A 24,086-nucleotide genomic window follows, 5' to 3' on the forward strand; every position below is an offset into this window, starting at 1 on the left:
TCCCACTCCCTGGTGAGAAGCTGCAGGAAAGACTCATGGATGGGAAATGCCCGAGGCCGGGGACGAAGGGCAGCGAGAACCGGGTCCCTCTTTCTGGCCGATGTGGGTGACGGCGGGCGCCACCGGGAGCGGCGGATCCGGAGGAGGATCAAGATCCAGCTCCAAAAGGATCTGCTGTATCAGATCATTCAGTTTGTCCCGCTGGAAAATCCGGAGTGCCAGCGGGTCATCCCCCTCGGAAGGGAGCTCCGAGAGCGTGGGGTCCGCGGGATCCGGTGAGGGTGGCGAGATCGGTGCCGCCGCTCCCGTGGCAGGCCGAGGCCGCGGAAGAGGAGCTGGGGCCCCGGACACCGACCCAACCAGGTCAGGGGGCGTCCCAGGAGGGGCCACGGGCACCCGAGGAGTCTTTGCCGGCGGAGGGCGAGGGGCCAGGTCCCCGGGAGCCCCCAATCCCTGAAGGTACGCACTATGCATGAGTTAGAATAAACTCAGGTGAAAAACGAGGCAAGCTGGGAGGGGGGTCCGAGGAAGGAACCTCCGAGGGCCCAGGATCGACAAGCCCCCCCTCCGGGGATAAATTCGGAGGTGAGACCTCCCGAAAATCCCTCCGCTCGTTCACAGCCTCAACAGCAGCGATGGTGCCCGCGAAAGCAAAATGGCCGCCGTTCCCGCCAACGGCGGCGAAGTGGCCGGCCCGCGCCGCCCCTGCCGGGGGGGAGGGGAGAGAGGAAAAAGCGGCTGCGGCTGCGAGGTGCCTTCCCCGCCCGGGAGGCACCTCGCGCAGATCCCCTCTCTTGAATCCTTGACCCTGGCTCGCCGCAGGCCGCGCATCGAGACAGCCGCGGCATTCTCAAAACTCGTCGGGAGCGGGCAAAAAAAAACCTCGGGGGGGGGGCCAGGGGCACTAAAGAGGTGCTGCGGGGGGGCCGGAGGGCCTGCACAACCCGCCAAAGGGATCCCTGCAGCGCCGAAGAGGACGCGAAAAATAGGCCGCAAAGCCGCGGGACGCCCTGCCCACACGTGGGAGCCGGCCCCACCGGCAACAACGGGGCTCCAACAACCTGTGAAGAGAAAAAACCCTACAAGGAAAAATCAACACAGGGGAACAAAAAAACCAAACTTACCCCAGAAACGGGAGGGAAGCAACAGAGGAGGAAGCAAGAGAGAAGGCAGAAAGACACGCCTCCAAACAAGAACCTCCTTTTTTTTTTTTTTTCTTTTCAAAGAATTTAACTTGATTCAAATAGCTCAATAACAAGAAAACCTGAAAGGAAGAAAGAGAAGAAATAAAGAGAAATCCTGAAAAAGAATCCAATCAGCCTGGGGAGACCGTGGATCCCCCAACTCTCATCTGCTGGAGTCAGAAAGATACTGAGCTCCAGCAGAGGGAGCACTGGCTTATACTGGTGACGTCCCTCGAAGTCTGTTCTGACTCCATCTGCTGGACGGGGGACATAACCCACCGTCTGGACTGATCCTGGTATGTACAGGGAAACACCGATTTAAAACAGCCTCAATGCCTAAAGAGTGGAAGGTGGCCAATGTGATGCCCATTTTTAAAAAGGGCTATAGGGGTCATGCAGGAAACTACAGACTGGTGAGCCCAACACTGGTGCCAGACAAAATTGTAGAAGCTATTCTTAAAAACAAAATCACTGGTCATATAGAAAGACATGGCGTAATATGGAAGGGTCAAAGGGAAGACCTGCCTCATCAGTCTTTTAGATTTATTTGACAGTATACACAAACATGTAAGAAAATTTGAGCTGCTTGATATAGTAATTTGGATTTCAGAAAGCATTTGACAGTGTCCCACCAGATAATACTCAAGAAATTAGAAAAATAATGGGATTGGAGGCAGTGTCCTATATGGACTGGTTAAAAGACAGGAAACAGCAGATAAGACTAAATGGTCTGCTTTCCAAATGGTGAAAGGTCATTAGTAGAGTACATCAGGGATCTGCACTGAGACCTGTCTTGTTTAACATAATCATAAATGATCTGCAAAAGAGAATGAAAAGTGACATGATCAGATTTGCAGATGACACAAAATTATTCAAAGTTGTTAGAACAGCAGCAGATTACAAAGAACTGCAGAAGGGTCTTATGAGACCAGGGGACCGGCCATCTGAATTTTAATGTGGAAAACTGCAAAGTGATGCACTAAACTATAGGTACTTAATACTGGGTTCTGTATAGGGAGACATCACGTAGTATCCAAACAACTTGTCATGTTTTACCAGTAAATTATACCTGATGTAGCTGTGAGCTCTGTATAAAATTGATTGGAGGCTCACTCTGCTTACTCTTCAGTCTTAAAATATTATCAGCATATCCCCAACTCAGAATTGCTGACCATTGGATATCTGTGCTGTGCATACTCCTTACACCTAGAGCAAGGAAGGAATGGCCAGTAAACTATTGCATTTTTGCAGGCAGTAAAATCAAATCATATTAGCTCACTTTTATTACTGTTAAAGTAAGCAGTATTAAATATTGTTGACTTCATAATGCAATAGCATTTGTTTGTACTATTTTAAGAATATCTTATGCAAACTTTGTATGGTACGGTATAAAGATAATTTATCATACTTTCTTACCTTGCTCTTTACTGTATACCATCATAAGACAGAATTTTTGGGACAAACCACAGATTGCTCTAGTTGGTAGAGCTTGTAACAAGCCAAAACTTTCTCCATAAAGTTGACTAAAACAGACAACTGGATCAGGAGCACTTGGAGACCCCACATATTCTCCCCACTTTAAACCTCTAATCCACGGCAAAGGACTCTAGAATGAAAGTGCAAAGGAATTTTAGAAAAATAAAAAAATTATGGTAAATTCATTTGTAAAGAAGTAGTTCAGTAAATAGCTATAACTTGCATCTTGATAACACTTTGTTTGGATGTTAAGAAGCACTTCAGCCTGCCTAACTTCTTTAGGTTTTAGTTCAAGTGAAACTGGCCTCTGCTGGGCTACAGTGCCCTGAACGTTCATTTATTTTTTCAAGAATAAAAGGGAACAAACTATGAACGTAAGTAGCACATTTAAAGCAAATCAGGGAAATGATTTTTTCATTCAATGCACAATTAAGCTCTGGAATTCATTGTCAGAGGATTTCCTAAAGGCAGTTAATATAGCTAGATTTAAAAAAGGTTTGGACAAGTTCCTGCAGGAGGAATCCATAAACTATTATTAATCAGGTAGACTTGGGGAAAAGCCTCTACTTATCCTTGGATGTTAGCAACATGGGATCTATTTACCATTTAGAATCTTGTCAAGTATTTGTGACCTTGATTGACCACTGTTGGAAACAGGATATTGGGCTACGGATCCTAAGTCTGACCCAGTATAGTAATTCTTATGTTCTTATTTACAGTACCCCAGATTTTCCCCATTTTATACACATTCGTCCTCCACTGAGCCAAGCCATCGCAATAACAATCCCAAACAAGAGCTGTGGAAACAAAGAACACCACATAAGGACCATTTGGCATGAGCTGTGCACTTTGCATATCAATCAATGTGAGGATCTTATGCCAAATGATGTGAGGAAAGGAGGACATCTCTCTGGAAGCAGAAGTGGCACCCCCCTGAAGCAGCCAGGCAGCAGGGCGCGTTTGTCTCAGGGCCTTGAAGTTCAGCCCAGAGGACAATGATATAACAATTGCTGGGGTCCTGGAACATTATGTCATGTTGTTTGGTACCATATAGCCAAGACCTGAAAGGCAGCCAAGGACCAAAATTGGCACATTATCGTCCAGGCAATCTCCAGGCGCAGTAGCGTGAGACATAGTGGGGAGCAGGTGGCCCACAGATATTGGGATATAAAGGCACAGTAAAAACCAAGGTGGCAAACTGCCACCAGTAGATCGGTGGAGGAGCCCCGTGTCCAATAGTGCTGATGCCCATGGAGGAGCGCCTCATCCAATGGCTGGAACTGGATGTGTCTGAGGGCATAGCTGAGCGGCTGGACACAAATGCGAGCCAGAGTTAGTAAGTTCACTTTACCTGTACAGTTATGTACATCATTTGGCATAAGATCCTCACATTGATTCACATGCAAAGTGTGCAGCTCATGCCAAATGGTCCAGGTGTGTACATCTTGGCTTTGGTACTTATGTGTTCCTATTTGTTTCCACAGTTCTTGTTTGGAATTCTGCTGTTCCCAGCCTTCCAGCTCCAGGGACCAGCAGCAAAGAGCCAGGGACCAGCCATGCAGCAGCCTTTTTCTGTGCCCCTTGTTTATGGACGCTGAGACACAGTACAGCGAGGAGGAGGATGAACAGCAGCAGCAGCAGCAGCAGGAGAAGCCTCCTCCGCACAGCCACATCCTACAAGGCCTTGGCTCAACCAGCTCTCTGAATGTGAGCCTAAATCTTGCCAGCTTCAAGGAGGAACCCAGCCTGCAGTGGCATTCCATTGACCCAGCACAACCTCTCTCCAGCACACCACATGGCCAGTACAAGGCAGCACACACAGAGCCACAGCTGCCCACCAGCCTCCCCATGCCACTTCTAGAGTCTCAACCCCCCACTCCACCCATGACCAACACTGCACCACCATAGTTCCGGCATCTGCTCCACCAGCACCACTTGCACTAGATATGGGCAGAGCTAGTGCACCTCAGGAGGGCAGTCAACAGCAGACCCAGGACATGCGTGACCAGACTGCAGCCCACACACAACCTCTCACCACAGTGGCAACGTCAATAAATAACTTCACCAGCATCCTCACACAGATTCTGCAAAAAATGCTGGAGCCTGAACCAGTACCTTCCCGGCATCCCAAGACTTGTACGCCTTGTAGCAGTCACTAGTCTGTCAGATGAACAAGGGGTAGGCCCCCCAAAGAAATGCAACCCCAAGTGGCAAGCCATTGCGTAGCGAAGGCCCATGAACATTTGCCACTGAGGGCCTGTTACGCTGAGAAACAAGACTTGTTAAACAAGCCTGACTGGGCCTCTCTTGTCAGATTTCCTGTGCCGGCTAGATAGAAGAAGACTGCTGGACCCATCCTCACTACAGAATTCCTGTGCTGGCTAGGTGGAAGAAGACTGCTGGGCTCATCCTCACTTAATTGCAAAATTAATAGAAAAAACTATACAGAAGCAACTAGCAGAACACCCAGATAACAATAATATCCTGTATCCTTCCAACATGGCTTTCGAAACCACTATAGCACAGAGACACCACTGCTTGCACTGACAGATAACATCATGCGGGGGTTCGATAGTGGTAAACATTACATCCTAGTGATGCTAGACCTGTCAGCCACCTTTGATACTGCAAATCACGACATACTGTTAAATAGACTAGAAGAAATAGGATTAAGTAACAAAACTATCAAATGGTTTAGGTCATATCTAAGTAACTCCATGGACTTTCATGACACATAGCATCCGACCGTGGCCCCCAGTTCACGGCGAAGTATTGGCATTCCCTGTGCAAAAAATTCAGAGTGCAACTAGATTTTACATCTGTTTTCCACCCTCACGGGAATGACCAGGCCGAGTGGACTAATCGGGCTCTGAAAACCTTCATCCGCTCGTTCGTCGGGAGCAGGCAGGTCAATTGGGCAGCCCTGTTACCCTGGGCAGAATTCTCCCACAACATGCACTTCTATTCCGCCACAGGGACCTCCCCTTTTCAACTAGTCTTTGGCAAACAACCAGTGCCTCCTCTGCCATTACCCCTCACTGTGCTTTCAGTGACATAGCCAGAATTGATTTTTTGTGTGGGCACAAGGTTAACATGGGGGGGCTGTAGGCATGCAGGTCTGAGACCTATTAGTTGTTTTCTTATTGATAAATAATGCCATTTACTGCACCCTACAATGGCTTTCTAAGTAATTTGCAACAGCCATTATGCATCAGGCGTGAAACTTTAAAACATTTTACCTCAATTATTTCAAGCGCTTAACAGCATTAAAAATTCCTTATTAATCAGAATTTATTTTATATTTATTGCAGTTTATAAAAGCACAAGTATAGAAAACAATCAGATCCAATCATGTAATAAAACAAAAATTAATGTATTCTTTCATGAACCATCTTTGCAGAAAACCAGAAATTTTCATAAATACAATATAAATAATCATCAGAACAGGTGCAGCGCAGAGCTAGAGCAATTCACATTACAACTAACATGAAAAAAAAAATTTCAAATTCTGGTGTCACCTCAGCATAAAATAACCCTCCACTGCTATTTTGTGAAATAACACAAACTCTTGCAAAGAAAGAGGCATCTAGAACCTTGCCATACAGTCACAGCACTGACTCTCAGGATTCAAATAACAGCAACCTTATGAAAAAGTAGCAATGCAAATACTACACCACGCCCTAGAACATTAATACACTACCTATGGGAATAACAGAACAAGGTGGATTACTACTACAGAGAAACTACACGCTAACAGAAATACTGCATGTCAGTCACACACACAGCCAAAACAGAGACCAATCTTTACCTAATATAGAAATAAGAGACCACAAATTAGAAACAGAAACATGCAGATAAAACCAAAATTAGAAAACCTGAGAAACTAAAGTCTCTGAACAGTGGAATACTGAAGAAAGAGCAAAATGCAAAAATATAAGAAATGCACATTCCCTACAATGGCATATCTAACATCTCAAAAAAAAATTTCTTTTTACCTTTGTTGTCTAATCTTTGTATCTTTCTAATCAGTTGGTCCTGGTCTCTTTTTCCTATTTTTTCCCTTGTTGCTCATTTCCTAATTCCTTTTCAGTGTCTTTCTTCTACTACTGTCTTCTTCCCTTCCACACACACACATACACACATCTCAAGGACTCCCTCACACACTCAAGCTCTCACTCTCATATGCTCTCCCCCCTCACACTCAAGCTCACATTTTCTGCAGACACACATACAAGCTCTCACCTTCTCACCCCTCCCCAGGCTTACATTCTTATGCAAACACAGATGCACATCCAGACTCCCATTCTCACCCACAAACCGATACTCCTATTCTCACCCACACATACACATATTCAAGCTCCCATTCTCGCCCACACACACAAACCCAGACTCCCATTCTCACCCATACATACACATATTCAAGCTCCCATTCTCACCCACTCACAAACCCAGACTCCCATTTTCACCCACATACACACACATTTAAGGTCCCATTCTCACCCTCATATGCATCCATTCCTACCCACAAACCCATGCTCCCTTTCTCACCCACACACAAATCCAGGTTCCCATTCTCACCCACACATAAACCGAGTCTCCCATTCTCACCTACATATTCAAGCTCCCATTCTCACCCACACAAACCCAGGCTTCCATTCTCACCCACACATACATATTCAAGCCCGTGCACAGCTTCCGCTTCCTCCCCCTCCCAAGCAGGAAGATCAGTTGGCCTCTCCTGCTGCCACCGGCCTCCTGCTATCTTTGGGCCGTACGGCCCACCGATCTTCCTGCTTGGGAGGGGGAGGAAGCGGAAGCTGTGTGTGGCGCATCTGCTCCCTGACCCCCAAATAGGAAGATCGGTGGCCATACGGCCGCAGGATCACTTCCCCATGTGTGCCGTTCAAATGCACGGAGTGACCGGAGATGGGATCCCGTGACGGCCTTTTTGGTCCGGTGCTCCACTTCCGGTTCCAGTTGGGTTGGCCTGGGTCCAAATTAGGTGGGCAGCTGCCCACCCAGTCCCACCTTTGGCGTAGCCTTCCCTGGCGGCCCAACTTATAGCTCAGCAACTCCACGCCCTGTGGACTGCTACCCAGTCCAACCTTCAGTAAGCCGCCAATGCTGCCAAGAGAACTACAGACAAACACTGTCGTCCGGCTCCTCACTTCAAGCCCAGGGATCTGGTATGGGTGAGCGTGTGCCACATATGCCTTCGGGTGCCTTCCATGAGACTGGCTCCTAAGTATATTGGTCCATTTACTGTCAGCGAACGTCTGGGCCCGGTCTCCTACCATCTACTCCTACCATCTACGCCTACCCCCCTGTTAGAAGATACACAACACCTTTCACGTGTCCTTGTTGAAGCCCTTGGTGCTCTCTCCATTCCACCCCAAGCTTCCAGAGCCTCCAGATATCTCCTCTGAAGAGGACCCAGTCTACCAAGTTAAAGATTTACTGGATATAAGACGCAATTACAGGTGTTGGGAATATCTAATCTCCTGGGAAGGATTTGGTCCGGAAGAAAACACCTGGGAACCAGCCTCAAACATCTTGGACAAATTCCTGCTCCAACAATTTCACCGGACACATCCCAACAAGCCTGGTCCTTCTGTGAAGGGGTGTAAACAGGGGGGTACTGTTGGGACTCCTGGCTGCGGCAACCCGCGGCTGGTCCCCCCACCTGCCTTGACTCTCGGCGTCCTTCTCTGTGCTCAGCGCAGCATGTCCCGGGGCCTGAGCCGGCCAACGGCACTTCCTCCACGTGGCCCTGGATGCTGCCGCCTTCCTCTTTGCATGCATACAGGACTTGCCGGCACTTATAGGGGCCGCAGCGTGCAACAATGGCCCAGCCCCCAAAGATGACATCACGACTCTGGGGTATTTAAACCCCAGCTCTGCTTCCTGTCTTTCGCCTTGGCAACAGGTCCTGCTCCTTGGAGTGCGTGGTTGCTGTGTTCCTGATTCTGAGTTCCTGCTTGTTCCTGATTCCAAGTTCTTCCTTGTTCCTGCATTCCTCCCCTTGGATTTTCCTCCTGGTTCTGACTTCGGCTTTGGTTTCCTGATTCTGCATGTCTGCTGCCCGTCCTGATCTTTGGCTTGCTTCCTCGTCTCCGCTCGTCTGCTGCCTGACCCTGACATCCAGCTTGGTTCACCGTATTGCACCTTCGCTGCCAGCCTCGACTCCCGGACTGTACTCGTCTACGCCTGTATTCCGCCAGCCTCGACCTGGATTCCCGACGCTGCCTCAGCCTGTTCCTGGACTCCGCTTCACCAAGGAGACCAGCATCTAAGTCCTGCCGGCCCCAGCATCCAAGGGCTCAACCTGAGGGGAACGTGGGCTGGTATAGGTGAAGCTCCAGCTGGGTCTTCCTCACCTGTACCACCTTCCGGCAACAAGGACCACTGGAGGCCGTCCCTCGGTGGTGGAGCCAACCCTTGTTCCGGCCCAAGGGTCCACAGCATTAACATCAGGAAGGAAAGATGTGCTTCCTGTATCTCCTCTGCCGTGGCCTCCAGCATGCCAGGTGCTGCCATGGGTCCTGACCCTCTCCCTGAGAGGCCAGTGGCTTGGCCTAGGGAAGTCCTGATACAGGGTCTTCCCTAGGAGGGGCTGGAACTGCCCTTGGCGGTTCTTGTGGTAGTTGGTGTTGTTTATGTTGCTGTTGTCTGCAGCAAGCCTCCTGAAGCATCTGGTATCCACCAATAAGTAAACTTGCCACAAACATTATGGGTTGAGGAAGACAGGCCAGGTAAGAACAGGTGTTTTTATTGGGCCAGGGGGGCCTGGTAGGTGTGTCTGATAGAATACCTCTTTTTATCGCGAGCAATAATTGCCATGATCTGCATTAGCGGCCACGGTCGCACAATAAAATGTTTTTTTCCTCTGTATTGCAAAAAAAGGTGTAGTTATTTCTGAGGTTAAACCCTGCATTATTGTCCATTAATCTACCACATTCCATGATAGGAAACCCCAATTTGCATTAACTCCTTCCACTTGTATAACAAATATAAAATTTGCATGCTAACTTGCATTCCAGTATTTATCACGTGCGTTAGACCCATTTAATGCATGTTCAGACCCTAATGCATTTTGATGAATGACCCAGTAAATTAGCCAGATAACATTATCTAGCTAACTTTGAGGTAATTATGAATATCTGGCTAACATAGCCAAACAGCCTGCAACTGAATATTGACCCCTGTATTATAATTCACTGTCCTAGATCAAGTAAAGGGCTGTATAATTTTGTGAAATATTCTAATAAAGTTCACATATATTTTTTCCCTCTTGGCATCTCTCCCTTGCTATTTTGGGCTCTCAGCTATGTTTTAACCTGCCCTAACTGTGGCAAAAAGAGAAAACATCTATTGCCCTAACAAATTATTGTGTGTATTTAGCACATTACAAAATAATGATAAATATAAGAAAAAGAGAGTACTATGACACGAAATTTCAGAGATTCACAAATAATCAGAAAGCACTCTTTGCTATTGTAAAAATCTAACAAGTAATCCGTCTGCTAGGGAGAATAATATATCTGAGATAAATTGTAATGACTTAGCTCTATTTTTCAAAAGGAAAATAGAAACCCTCTTAGAATCATTAGATAAAAATAATCAGACAATTTTCATGACAAAAAAAGAGATTCCTGTCTGGTCTAACTTCAACAAAACAACTATAGATGAAATTGAGAATCTGGTAAGGAAACTAAACCTGGCCAATCACCCTATAGATGTTATTAACACGCTTACATTAAAACAATGTTTAAATGAAATAGCCCCATTTTAATGATGCTAGTTAATCATTCACTAAATGAAGGGAGTACTTATGATATACTAAAAAAGGCTATAGTGAGACTGAATCTTAAACAATGTGATCTTGATGCCACAAATTTTAAAAATTATAGACCAATTTCAATTTTGCCTTTTGTAGCTAAATTAATTGAAAGGTGGTAAATAAACAACTAATAGAACATCTTGAAATTAATAATGTTCTTTTTCCCTCACAGCATGGCTTTCGGAAATGTCATAGCACTGAGTCACTTTTGCTGTCCTTAGAGGTTTTGATTGTGGGAAGAAATATATACTTGTGCTCTTAGACCTGTCGGCGGCCTTTGACACGGTCGATCACAAGATATTGTTAATGAGACTTGAAGAAATTGGGCTGACAGATGTAACACTAAAATGGTTTAGGTCTTTTTTAGAAAATAGAACCTTTGCAGTAAAAATAAATGATAATATTTCAGAGACTATACATTTAATGACAGGGGTTCCCCAAGGCTCAGCACTGTCAGTGACATTGTTCAATATATATTTGCTTCCATTGTGCCATTTATTGACAGGTCTTGATTTAATTTATTTTGTATATGCTCACGGAGAGGGTGGTGGATGCCTGGAATGCCCTTCCAGAGGAAGTGGTGAAGACCAGAACTGTGAAGGACTTCAAAGGGGCATGGGATAAACACTGTGGATCCATAAAGTCTAGAGGACATGAATGAAGAACGGGTGGCTCACGGGAACGACAGCTACTACCTGGAGATAATACCCTTATTCAATAAACATACACATGATTAATGCGACTCCAACATTGCTCCAAGCTTCAATGGCAAGAGGAAATGTGGGAAAAGATTTGCATTCACAAAAAGCAGGGAGTAGCTTGCTTGTTACGGCGGTTACTACCCCAAACCAAATAAGCTTGATACTTCACTTTCAATGCATAACCAGCATAGCTCTCTGCTACAACGGCAGGGGGGGAAGTCTGATACTACGTGCATATCCAGCATAGCTCTCTGCTTCTACGGCAGGGGAGGAAGTCTGATACTACGTGCATATCCAGCATAGCTCTCTGCTTCTACGGCAGGGGGGGAAGTCTGATACTACGTGCATATCCAGCATAGCTCTCTGCTTCTACGGCAGGGAAGGAAGTCTGATACTACGTGCATATCCAGCATAGCTCTCTGCTTCTACGGCAGGGGAGGAAGTCTGATACTACGTGCATATCCAGCATAGCTCTCTGCTTCTACGGCAGGGGAGGAAGTCTGATACTTCGTGCAAATCCAGCATAGCTCTCTGCTTCAATGGCAGGGGGTATGAAGAAAAGTGGATCTATATACAGACAACAACCAACAGGGACTGAGTCGCATAGTCTGGGTAGACAAATGGGCATGGATGTAGCTTGCTTATTGCGGCGGTTACTACCCCTAACTAATTTAAGCTATATATTACACTTAGATGCAGCTCCAACACTGCTCCTTGCATTAATTTATTTATTTATTTAAGACTTTTTTTATACCGAGGTTCCGGTAACAGGGTTACTAATCACTTCGGTTTACATTTCAAACAAAAACAAGTGACATGAACTATGTCTTACAGAGAACATGATATAAACAACTTGGACAAACAGTGTTAAACAGGGTAGCAGTCAATATGGGTCTTGCCCATCCGTGTCTACAGAGAAAAAAGTATAACAGTTTGATAACAACAAGAATTACGGGGTATCACATAATATAATGGGGTATTAACAAAATGAATTAAATACTAAATGGTATCCACACTTAAAGTAACATAAGTAATAAATACTGAATGGTATCTTCACTTGAAGTATGTAATTTGTAATAACTGTGATAAATACTAAGTGGTATCTTCACTTAAAGTTCAGAATAAGGTAAATATAAGTGAAAGGGTTTGGTTTGGTGTAAAGATAGACTAATAAGGCTAAGAGTTAGCAGGAGAGGGGGCGGTCTGGTGAGGCTAAGAGCTAGCTGGGGGGAGGGTAGGCCAAGGGATGAGGCTTTATTAGAAGGAAATAGGTAGTAGGGGGATGCCCTGGAGGGAGCAGACATGGGAGATGTAGAAACTGAATGATCTTAAGAGAAGGCCTGACTGAACAACCAGGTCTTGAGCCTTTTTTTAAACGAGATGGGGCATTGGTCTAGCCTAAGGTCCGGCGGGAGCAAGTTCTATTGTTTGGGACCAGCTGTAGAGAGAGCTCGTTTTCTTAGTGTTGATTTGATGGGTGGAGCCTGAAGGGTGCCTCTCTGAGCTATTCTCAATGGGCGGGCGGAGATGTGAAGTTGTAAAGGAATTCTGAGGTCCAGAGGGATATCGTTGTGTATGGCTTTGTGGATGATTGTTAAAGTTTTGTAGATTATTCTGGATTTGATGGGGAGCCAATGGAGATTCTTTAGTATGGGAGTGATATGGTCTCTTTTTTTGGATTTTGTGAGAATCCTTGCTGTTGAATTCTGAAGCATCTGAAGAGGTTTTAAAGCATTATCTGGAAGACCGAGTAATAGAGAGTTACAATAATCAATTTTTGAAAAAATGATTGATTGTAAAACCGACCTGAAATCGTTGAAGTGGAGGAGAGGTCTTAACCTTTTTAGAACCTGGAGTTTATTGTAACATTCTTTAACTGTGTTGTTAATAAAACCTCTGTAATTCAGCTGGTTATCCATGATTACACCTAGGTTTCTGACCCGTGGGGCTAGAGCTGGAAGCATTGCTGGGGGTGTATTATTAACCGGGAAGTTACCATCTTGTGAAATTAGCAGGAACTCTGTCTTGTCTGTATTTAGAATCAGGTTGAGGTTCGACAGCAGGTTATTGATGGAGCGAAGGCATGAATTCCAAAAGAGAAGGGTCTTGTGCAGAGAGTCGGTAATTGGTAAGAGGATTTGTACATCATCTGCATAGACGTAATGGATAAGCTTGAGACTGGACAAGAGCTGACATAAAGGTAGAAGGTAGATGTTAAATAAGGTTGGTGAAAGTGATTAATTAATTAAGTGAAAGCATTAATGGTGGGGGTGGAAGGGAAATAGAACCAAAGGGTTACTAAGAGCCAAGAGTAACAGATAAGTATGAGAAAAAAAAAAGTGCGAAGCTTGCTGGGCAGACTGGATGGGCCGTTTGGTCTTCTTCTGCCGTCATTTCTATGTTTCTCATGATATTCAGATTCTGATCCCAATTAAGAAAGATTTAGATGCGACTTTTAAGCTAATCAAAATGTATTTAGAAATTATTAGACAGTTGCTGACACAACTAAAACTTATCTTAAACCTAGATAAAACTGTTTTTATTATCTTACAGGCCGATACAGTACGCGCTATTACCCCTTATTCAGTAAGTGTTGAAAACCCGCGTCCAACCCCCCCGAGACTAATAGCGCCGGCAACATGCAAATGCATGTTGATGGCCCTATTAGTCATTCCCGTGAGATACAGTAAGTAAAATGTGCAGCCAAGCCGCACATTTTACTTTAAGAAATTAGCGCCTACCCAAAGCAGTAAAAACTGCTTTTCTGTGCACCCTCCGACTTAATATCATGGCAATATTAAGTCGGAGGTCCCAAAAGTTAAAAAAAGTTAAAAAGAAAAAAAAGAAAATTTAAAATCAGCTCGCGGGTTGAAAACCGAACGCTCAATTTTGCCCGTGTCCGGTTTCCGAACCCGTGGCTGTCAGCGGGCTCGAGAACAGATGCCGGGAAAATTGAGTGTCAGCTGTCAAACCCGTTGACAGCCGCCGCTCCTGTCCAAAAAGAGGCGCTAGGGATGCGCTAGTGTCCCTAGCGCCTCTTTTTACCGCGGGCCTTAATTTAAATATTTTGTTTTACTGTATCGTGCGCACAGGACACTGGCGAACTTTACTGTATTGGCCTGTTAGACAGGAAAAAGATCTATGATGAACCAAAGTGAAATCTAAATACTGATAACAAAAATATGAAGGTAGAAAATGTAATGAGAAAGCTAGGTTTCTATATAGATATTGAATTTAACTGTCAAGCACATATTTCCAAGAAAGTTAAAGAAGGATTCGGAAAGCTAATGATGTTGAGACGTCTTAAACCATTGTTATCGCAAGAAAATTTTAGAATGGTACTACAAACAATGATATTTACGGGAATAGACTATCGTAATGCGATGCTACTTGGACTACCAAAAGTCGCACTCCGCCCCATACAAAATACTGCAGCACGTATACTGACAGGCACAAGAAGGAGAGAACATATAACTCCAGTTTTGAAGGGTTTGCACTGGCTGCCAATTGAACAGAGAATAATCTTTAAGGTATTATGTATCATCCACAAAATTCTATACGGAGATAAGAGACAATTTCGGAAAGGACTAAAAACATGGCTGCTCCAGCAAGCATATGCAGATGAGAAAAATTAACATAGGAGCTTTAGACATTTTTAATGTGTCAACTTTTTTTTACTTATATTGCTTTTACTTTTTATCTTTTGGTAATTTTATAGTTTTAAAAATCCAGATTTTTTATGTATATTTATAATATAATTGTATTTGTCTACTTTTCCCCCTATTTTTTATTATGATTAATTGTGAACTGCTGAGATGGATTTGTCCGTGCAACGGTATATAAAATTGTTTAAATAAATAAATAAATGTAACATCTCTCTCAGGTTATAGTGATGCCAAATGAGAGATGATTTCACTGAAGACCTCCCCACTATCCAAGTGGGTATATGCAGATGGAGTAGGATTTTGCTATTGTATAGTAACTGAAGATGAACCTTGTGCCCATTAAATATATTGTCCTAGTCTCACCCCTAGACCTTGGGCAGGTCCCTACTGGAAAAATTACCAGAGCAAATTATACAATCATCATACAAAGGAAACAATGAATAAATCTTTACTAGAAAACAGTGGGCAAAACCGGGAAACAGGAGATGGAATAAAAAGCATATACTATGATATAACAGGCATCTAGCAACAATATAATGCAAATATATGGCAATCATGATATGAATAATAATAATGCAGGCAACACACTCCAGCAGGAATAAGAGCCCTACAAGCAATTATATACACTAAATAACGTCAATATTAATTGTAATTTGTACAACTGTTTCATTAAACTAATCCCCTTGAGTACTGAGGAAACTAATTCCCCAGTCATATTCTATAGGTATGCATACCATCTGTTGAGGCCCTTGAAGATTTTAGATGAGATATAGAAAGAACTTCCAGTGAATATTTTAAGGTGGGAGATGGCCCTCACCCTGGGCTGGCTCCAAAGTCCACACTTCCCCTCTTTGGGGACAGGTTTGAGCTCAAGCTTTCCATCAGTCCCAGTAAACAAGGGATTACAATGCCCTGCCCTGCACAGGAGCAGTATTCAGCTGACTGAAACCCAAGCAGAAGTCTGGTTTTAAAATAGGCTGGGCTGCTGCAACTATCCAGAGAAAGGGGAATAAGGAAAAATCTCACCTCTTCTCATGCTGAAGGAATTTGTCTAAACTGTATCCCAAGTCCATTTTCCTGAAGATCATAACAACTGTAGGCCCACTCCTGATGGGAGGCCAATATATCCCAGATGCTTGGATCCTTTGACCCTCAGACTCATCTATCTCCTGGTAGCTGTAGAAAGAAACTGCTTTCCTGCTCTATCAGGATCACTCAATCCTCCACCCAGCCCAGGAGACCCTGAAAAAAACACCTTTTCCTCCTTAAATGGAGAAAAAATCCCACAATTCATTGTTCTTCCTGTTCTCCTGCTTCAGTTCAACTATGTCATCATGAGGGAAGAGGTTTTTTCCTCAAAGGGGCTAATCCTACAGCTGCTGGTTTCTGCAGCAGCAGCACAAGTCTTCTATTGAGTTTTAATTGAAACTTTTCTTTCTACATATCTCTGCTCATAGTGAAGAAAGGAAACAGTGTCCAGCAGATCCTCTGCTATAATCTGGAGTACAGTTGTTCCCAGTCCCTGGGTTAACTATATAGACTCAGCATAAGGTAAGCTCATGAGGCTGGGACCAAAGTTAGGGGATGCAGCCACATCTATTTTTTTTTTTTCATTTATATATTCAGTCTTTCGGGATGCTTCAAATCAGATTACATTCAAGTACTGTATTTACCTATCCAGAGAGGGTTACAATCTAAGGGGTACATTTTTAAAAAAAGCGCGAGCACGTACTTTTGTTCGCACACCAGGCGCAAACAAAAATATGCCGGATTTCAATAGATATGTGCGTATCTTTTAAAATCCGGGGTCGGCGTGCGCAAGGGGGTGCACATTTGTGCACCTTGCGCGCGCCGAGCCCTGCGCGCGCTGCCCGTTCCCTCCGAGGCCGCTTCGAAATCGGAGTGGCCTCGGAGGGAACTTTCCTTCCGCCTGCCCCCACCTTCCCCTCCCTTCCCTTATCTAACCCACCTCTCAGCCCTACCTAAATCCCCCTCCTAACTTTTATCCAGGAAGTTACGCCTGCCTCCAGGCAGTCGTAACTTGCGCGTGCCGAATGTCTGCTGGCACGGCAGGCCCCGACACAGGCCGCTGTGTCAGGACACTCGGCCACGCCCCCGGACAGCCCCGGGATATACTCGCATCCCGGGGCTTGCGCGCGCCACTGAGCCTATGCAAAATAGGCTTGGCGCACGCAGGGGCAGATTTCCTCAGGTTACGTACGTATCTTACACGCGTAGCCTTTGAAAATCTGCCCATAAATTTGTACCTGAGGTACAAATTTATGGGCATTTATTGACTTGCCCAAAGTCAAAAGGAGCTGCAGTGGGCTTTCATGGTTCACACCCTACTACTCTAATCACTAGGCTCCTCTTCCAGCTACCCAAGTTTTTCCTTCATTTATATTCCATGTTCCCCTTCTTTGCCTAGCCCAGCTACTGCAGTGAAAGTCCTCTGGCTGAGATACATATGTTGATTCTTTCTGAAATCCAGTACAAGAATACACATGAGCAGGTGTCTCACTTAAGTGATAGTTAGGTCTCCCTCTTCGTTGCTGTCAATAATGTCTCTGCAGTCTCCCAAGTGCCTGCCTACTGAGGATCAAATCTGGGTCTCCTGCTCAATGTGCTGCTGCTTTTTCATGAGGCTAGGCCATTTATATGACTTTTCATTGCTCTCAAAATCTTTTTGAGATAGAAGTTATTTTGCCTTTTTTATACAAAAGTGTAATACTGCAATCAAAGTAAAATACCGGATAAATGATATCCTTTGTGTGATCCCTAGCTTCTCTGAAAGCTAGCTGTACTAACAGTCCCATGGCAGCAGGAAGTTCTCCTTCCATGATCAGTTTAGATCCAGGCCTGCTCACATGCGCTGTCTGAAAGAGTTGACGAGGTGTTTGTCCATATGTTTTTATCATGGTTTCTAGCGCACGCCTCTGAACTGGATCCTCTACTGCAGAAACGTCCATTCCAAAGTATGTCTGAAATATAAAAAGAAAATAAGTTAAAATTATGTAAAAAATATGAAAACTACCACATATATACAAGTAGAAACCTAAAAAGAACTTAATGGACAGGTTTATTCTAATTAGTGAGAAACAACATATACAGCTGTGGTGTTAGTGCCTTCAAGGGATTCAATGAATCCCCTGCCCTAATTGTATTTCTTAGCTGATTTGAAATATTTATTCTTTTTATTAGTATGGTTTTATTATTATTGATGCTTTATATTAATTTTGTTTGATATTTTGTGAGGAATGGTAGAGGGTTTTTATCCACTGTTGAACTGCATACAGACTCTGACTTCTTATGGTTTTGAGTTACGTTTTTGTCTGCATGTTTCTATTTATATTTTATAGTATCCTCATTCTATATTTGGTGAAGGTCTGTGTTTTGCATGTATGATGGGGGGGGGGGGGGAGACTTTTTGCTTGTGTTTAGTTTGTGGTAGGGATCTATATCGGCCTGGCTTGTTCTGTGTTCCTAATAGGAGGTTACAAAAGAGTGGTTCTACTCCTCCTCCTCAATCTGAATGGGCCAGGCATCTAGCCTGGGGCTAGATGCCTGGCCCACCTTAAAATCTAGAGGGAGGAAGTTCTGTGGGTGGGATCTTGCTGGGCAAGATTAGAGGTGGAGCCCAGAAAGGAACAGGAGGTCCTGTGTCTCCAGGAGAAGCCAGCTCCTGAGCCTTCTCTGGTTGAAGCTAATGGTGAGAATACATTGCTGGAAGGTAGTCAGTTTACTATTGTATATGTTGATAAGTGTAATAAAGCTAAAAGTTGCAAAAAGAAAACTGAAGTCAGTATGGTTCCTGCCTTCAGACCAAGAAAGTTACTCAGGCGAGTTGTTCTACGGCCTAGTATAATATTTGTAGTGTTGTCTTTTCATAGGAAGGGTTGTTACTGTTTGAATGCTGGCAGTTATTGCTGTTTTTATGTGGTAGGTTTTTCATATTATGATTGCAATTCTGTTTAATTATTCCCTTCTGAGAGCCATGCCCATATCCAACATGCGTTACAATAGGCCTAATTCCATATGGGTTCCAAGTCTCTTTTTTGCTCTTTTGCAGGGTTTTCTGGATAGCACCACAGCAGTGCATATAAATATGATATACACATAGTTGTAATTGATATTTTACCTCCAGAAGGCAGTACTTTGAATGCCCTTTTTCATGTAAATTCTATTATTAGTAAAGGGCCTAGGATGAAGTTAGGGGGAGGGGGAGGACCTAGTTTAGTGTTAGGGAGAAGAGAAGAAAGGACCTAGGAATTTTTTTTGAGAGATTAAAACTTTACAATGTAAATGAAACAAAATATTGCTAAATATTATTTTGTGTTGCTCCTTTCATTTGAATACAATACAATACTCACTTATTTCCAGATTTATACCACAGACACATCACTAGAACAATCTCATTCTTTGGCCTTCAATCTCATTTTTTGGGACATTAAATTTCACTCCATGAAATGCAGGGGTAGGAGGGATAGAAGGTAAGTGATTACATCAGAGAGGGGCAGGTGATTATGCCAGGGGATTGGGAGGGGGGAAGGAGAGGGAAATTAATGTGATTATGCTGGGGGTGGTGGAGGGAAGCTGATGTTGTGTATTTACTGAATCCCCTACTTAGAATATCACCATACATCATAAATAAATCTATGGAGAAGGTGTCCAGCTTGAAGATTCACTGGTGGGAGAGGTGGGAGGGGAGGAGGAGGAAATGATGTGGAGGGGAGAGGTGGTGAGAGAGGTGGGAGGGGAGGAGGAGGAAATGATGTGGAGGGGTTGTGACTCTCTGTCTTATCAGTCAGTGCAGTTGCTGCTCCTGGAATCTGGGTACAACTAATTTTATAAGAAGCTAGGATCACTCTCAACTGGTATCTCAAAGTCTTGGGAGGAATTTTTTTTTGTTTCTAGACCTCAGAGAAAAATACCACAGGGAAAAATACTTTGGAAACAGCGCACTGCATGATGGCAGCTCCACAACAAGTATTACTATCAGTTCCAAGGGTTAGACTAGTCAAAAGAAAGCAAAGGGTTTTTTCATGCGCAGGTCCTATGGTATACCTTACTTCTTAATATCAGATTGATAGAAGATTATTCTGTATTCCATAAACAATTTAAACCCTGACTTTTCCAAGAGGCCTCTATAATTTTATCATACATTTTGCAATTTTGATGCATGCCGTATTATTTGTTTATTGTTCACTACCCTGTAACCCAATGAGAAAAGAAAGTTTATAAATATGAAAATAAATAAATGAATTGTCCAGGAGACTCCATCTTTAAAGGGGTTGTGTGGCCCCCAGACTCCTCCCTTCCCTGTCCATAGTATAAAACATCCCTGGGGGGTCTAGTGAGACCCTTCTCCCAAACCTCTCCATTTGAAGCAGCACCAATGTAAAAAAACAGAAATCTGGGGTACTGCCAGCCCCTCCCTTCAGTGTCAAACTCTGTCTCTTTAAAAGTGAATTTTCAGAGTTGTGTGTGTAAAAAATGGCACATGCATGCACAAATATTGCATATTCATGTAAGTGCTCTTTTATAAACTTCAAACATATAAGTGCACATAACAGTGCATGAATAAATGTGCTTGTATAAAAAAAGAGGGGGCTAGGGGAGGGACCAGGGGCATTCTAGGGTGGGCCAACATTTACGTATATAATTTGATATTTTATAACCTCCAAAAGTGACACGTGTGTTACTAGTCTCTTTGCAGAAATATTTACATCCTACTTTGCTGATAAAACAGCTACTATATGTAATACCATCTCAAGTAATCATACTATTTATTTATTTATTTATTTCGCATTTTTCTATACCGACTTTCCAATAACAGAATTACTGATCAATTCGGTTTACATTCTAAACAATAACAACAATGACAAGTAAATGTCTTACAATGAACAGGTCGAATTAACTTGGATATACTACATAATAGATAGCTTTTACTTCAAAGGAGTGAGATGGCACAGTTTTGATTAATCATTAGAACCTGAGGTCATCCAAGCCATCAATAGATTAAACTTTACCTCCATTGAATTCTTGCTCCACCACCATGCTAAAACTCATAAGAAAGGAATCTGCTGAATTTATTACCAAATTTTTAAACTCATCTCTTCCCTCTGGTTCTTTTTCAACAGCAATGAAAAGAGCCTTGGTCCACCCCATCCTCAAAAAAGCATGATAATCCTACCATTCTCTCAAATTATTGTCTCATCTCTCTTCTGTTTATCAAAGATTACAGAGAATATTGTACTACAGCAACTGTGACTTTTCTTGACTATCGTACCGTACTCGATCAGTACCAATTTGGATTTTAAAAATTGCATAACATCATCAAAATGTTACTTCTATCTACATTTAACACTATCCGTCATGGGTTTGATTCAGGTACACAATATGCACATATATTCTTCTTGACCTCCTCGACCTTTCATAATTTTGTTTACTCTAGTCTAATCTTTCACTTGGCTTCTCTGGTAATGTTCTTCCCATCTGACTGACCATAAGCAGCAACTGACATGTGGATCTGACTCCTCTGCTTGGCGCACACTTTTGTCCCATGTACCCCAAGGCTCAGCTCTTTCAGCAGCACTATTTAACATCTATTTGACTCCTTTATGCTGTCTACATGTGAGTCCTGGAGTATACTACAAGTTGTATGCTGATGACATACAATTATTTTTCTCTCTTAAATCTTCATGAGCATTAACCAAGCAATTTATTTCCCTCTTGTCTCTTTTCAATACAAAAATAGTTTCATCAAAACAAACTCTCTTACTGGTAAAACTAAACATATGATCTTACCACATTTCCCATCTTCAAACCTTTCTGATAAACTCTCATTTTTTTATAATTAAAATTTTATTGACAGGTAACATCCATAATACAGATACCACAAATATCGATGATGTAAGTTGACATCAAACAACCATCAACATAATCAAGTATAAATAGAAGTTGAGACCTCAGTTCAGCAAAAACAGAAAGGTATGAAGAATATCATCTCATCACCCCATAGTTCTTCTTTCATCCCTATCCCCCATTAGCTGAATTCCCTATACCCCCACCCTACCTAACCCAACCCCACTCTCAATTATATCACCTCTGCATCCTCCATTGTATATTCAGGTCCCAGACTTTCTCAAAGCTAGCTATCCTATCATTGTTCATGGCTGTTAGCTTTCCCATATAATAAACTCTCTCAATTCTAATGCACACTTCGGACATTGAAGCAATAAGCAATCTCACATCGTGCAGCTGTGGCCACCTACAATACCAATCTTTGGTCATTCTCATTCTCCACATTGGCCAATATACTCAATAGGCACATTTTAGGGTCCTTGGCTACAATAATCTTGCTCATACTCTTAATAAATCACAGCACCTCATCCCACAACTTCCCAATCTCCGGACAGTCCCACCACAAATGAAAGAATGTGCCAAGAGCCCCACATCCCTTCCAGCATCTATCGCTTGAGGCATTAAACATTTTGCACAACCTAACAGGATAGCATCTTATACCCATTTTCTTTTATTAAATAATGGCTATGAAACAGTGATCCACTCTCCCTCGTCCAAGGTGTCTCCCAAATCTGCCTCCTATGTAATCTGACACGCCATCTTCCCCTTTAATTCCTTATTCAACAAGGCATAAATCCTGGAAATTGGTGTTTTAAGCCTGTTTGACTGGTCACAGTAATTTTCAAAAAGTGTTTGCCTTTTTTTTTTAGTTCGTTATCAATCTTTGCCGTGCAGAAAAAGTGAATTAGCTGCTCCAATCTCTTTTCCTTCCATCTCTCTATCTCCTTCCTTTCAGGTCCAGGAACAAAATTTCTATTAAAGAGCAATGAAGTTAAATGATAAGCCTGCTTCTCTCCCACCAACCTCAACTTCCACTTTCCCCATACCCCAAGAACCAAACTAGAAAATGGGAAAAGACCAGTAAGCCAATGCCTCCCTCCTTGCCAAACTCAAACTTTCAATGGAGGGTCTCCTGCCCTAGTCTGGGCTGCTTTAGCCCATGGCTTAAGCCAGGGGTCGGGAACCCATGGCTCGCGAGCCAGATATGGCTCTTTTGAGGGCTGCATCTGGCTCGCAGACAAGGGTCGCCACACTTTCCCGCTGACCCAGCTGCTCCCCGGTCCTCCTCCGCCCAGGCTTAAAATGCTGTCAGCCCGGGCGGAACGCGGCAGGACAGCTGGAGTCAGCGGCACCGGCGTGCTCTCTTTTTCCTGCCCCCCCCCCCCCCCCCGGCCCGGAAGAGGAAGTGGAGCGTATCGGGTGCCTGCGCGGCAAGAAGAGGCCACGCTAGTGCGCTTGGCATCGGCCCGAAGAAAAGAAGACTGCAGCGCGGCTCGGAGGAAAATGAAGAACTTCATCCGCGGCCGATGGGACGCCGCCTCCGCGAGGGCTGAAAATGAAGAGCTTAGCGTTGGGAGGAGGCTGCTGCTGCCGCGAGTTCCCGGGGTGGGGGAGAGAGAGAGTGAATGAGCGAGCAAGCATGTGTTTGCTCGCTCATTCACTCTCTCTCACCCCGGGAACTCGCGGCAGCAGCAGCCTCCTCCCCAACGCTAACCTCTTCATTTTCAGCCCTCGCGGAGGCGGCGTCCCATCGGCCGCGGTTGAAGTTCTTCATTTTCCTCCGAGCCGCGCTGCAGTCTTCTTTTCTTCGGGCCGATGCCGAGCGCACTAGCGTGGCCTCTTCTTGCCGCGCAGGCACCCGATACGCTCCACTTCCTCTTCCGGGCCGCGGGGGGGGGGGGGGGGGCCTGTGTGAGTGAGTGGGTGTGTGTGTGTGAGAGAGAGATTGCATGTATGTGAATGATTGAGAGCCTGTATATGTGAAAGAGAGTATGTCTGTGATTGAGAGCCTGCCTGTGAGAGAGAGAGAGCAAGAATGTAAGTTTACCATTGGGAACCTGTATGTGTAAGTTTGTGATTGAAAACCTGTTTGTGTGAAAGAGTATGTGTGTATGATTGAGAGCCTGTATATGTGAAAGAGAGTATGTCTGTGATTGAGAGCCTGCCTGTGAGAGAGAGAGAGAGCAAGAATGTAAGTTTACCATTGGGAACCTGTATGTGTAAGTTTGTGATTGAAAACCTGTTTGTGTGAAAGAGTATGTGTGTATGATTGAGATCCTTTGTGTGTGAGAGAAATCATGTGTATGTATGATTAAGAGCCTGTGTGTATAAGTAAGAGAGAGATCATGTGTGTCTG

The 24,086-nt window shown here is 44.0% G+C and overlaps 1 protein-coding gene across 1 annotated transcript; it reads right to left on the reverse strand.

The window, feature by feature from the left end:
• Positions 1-2,253: 2,253 nt before the first annotated feature.
• On the reverse strand, positions 2,254-18,228 carry LOC115081627 (lysosomal-trafficking regulator-like; the record flags this gene model as incomplete). Its single annotated transcript, XM_029586054.1, has 3 exons — positions 17,617-18,228; positions 2,601-2,790; positions 2,254-2,390 (listed from the first exon to the last, which is right to left on the reverse strand). Coding segments are annotated over exons 1-3 (546 nt in total), but the record flags the coding sequence as incomplete, so codon positions are not given.
• Positions 18,229-24,086: the final 5,858 nt, after the last annotated feature.

Source organism: Rhinatrema bivittatum, unplaced genomic scaffold (genome assembly GCF_901001135.1).
Source record: "Rhinatrema bivittatum unplaced genomic scaffold, aRhiBiv1.1, whole genome shotgun sequence".
Classification (NCBI taxonomy): domain Eukaryota; kingdom Metazoa; phylum Chordata; class Amphibia; order Gymnophiona; family Rhinatrematidae; genus Rhinatrema; species Rhinatrema bivittatum.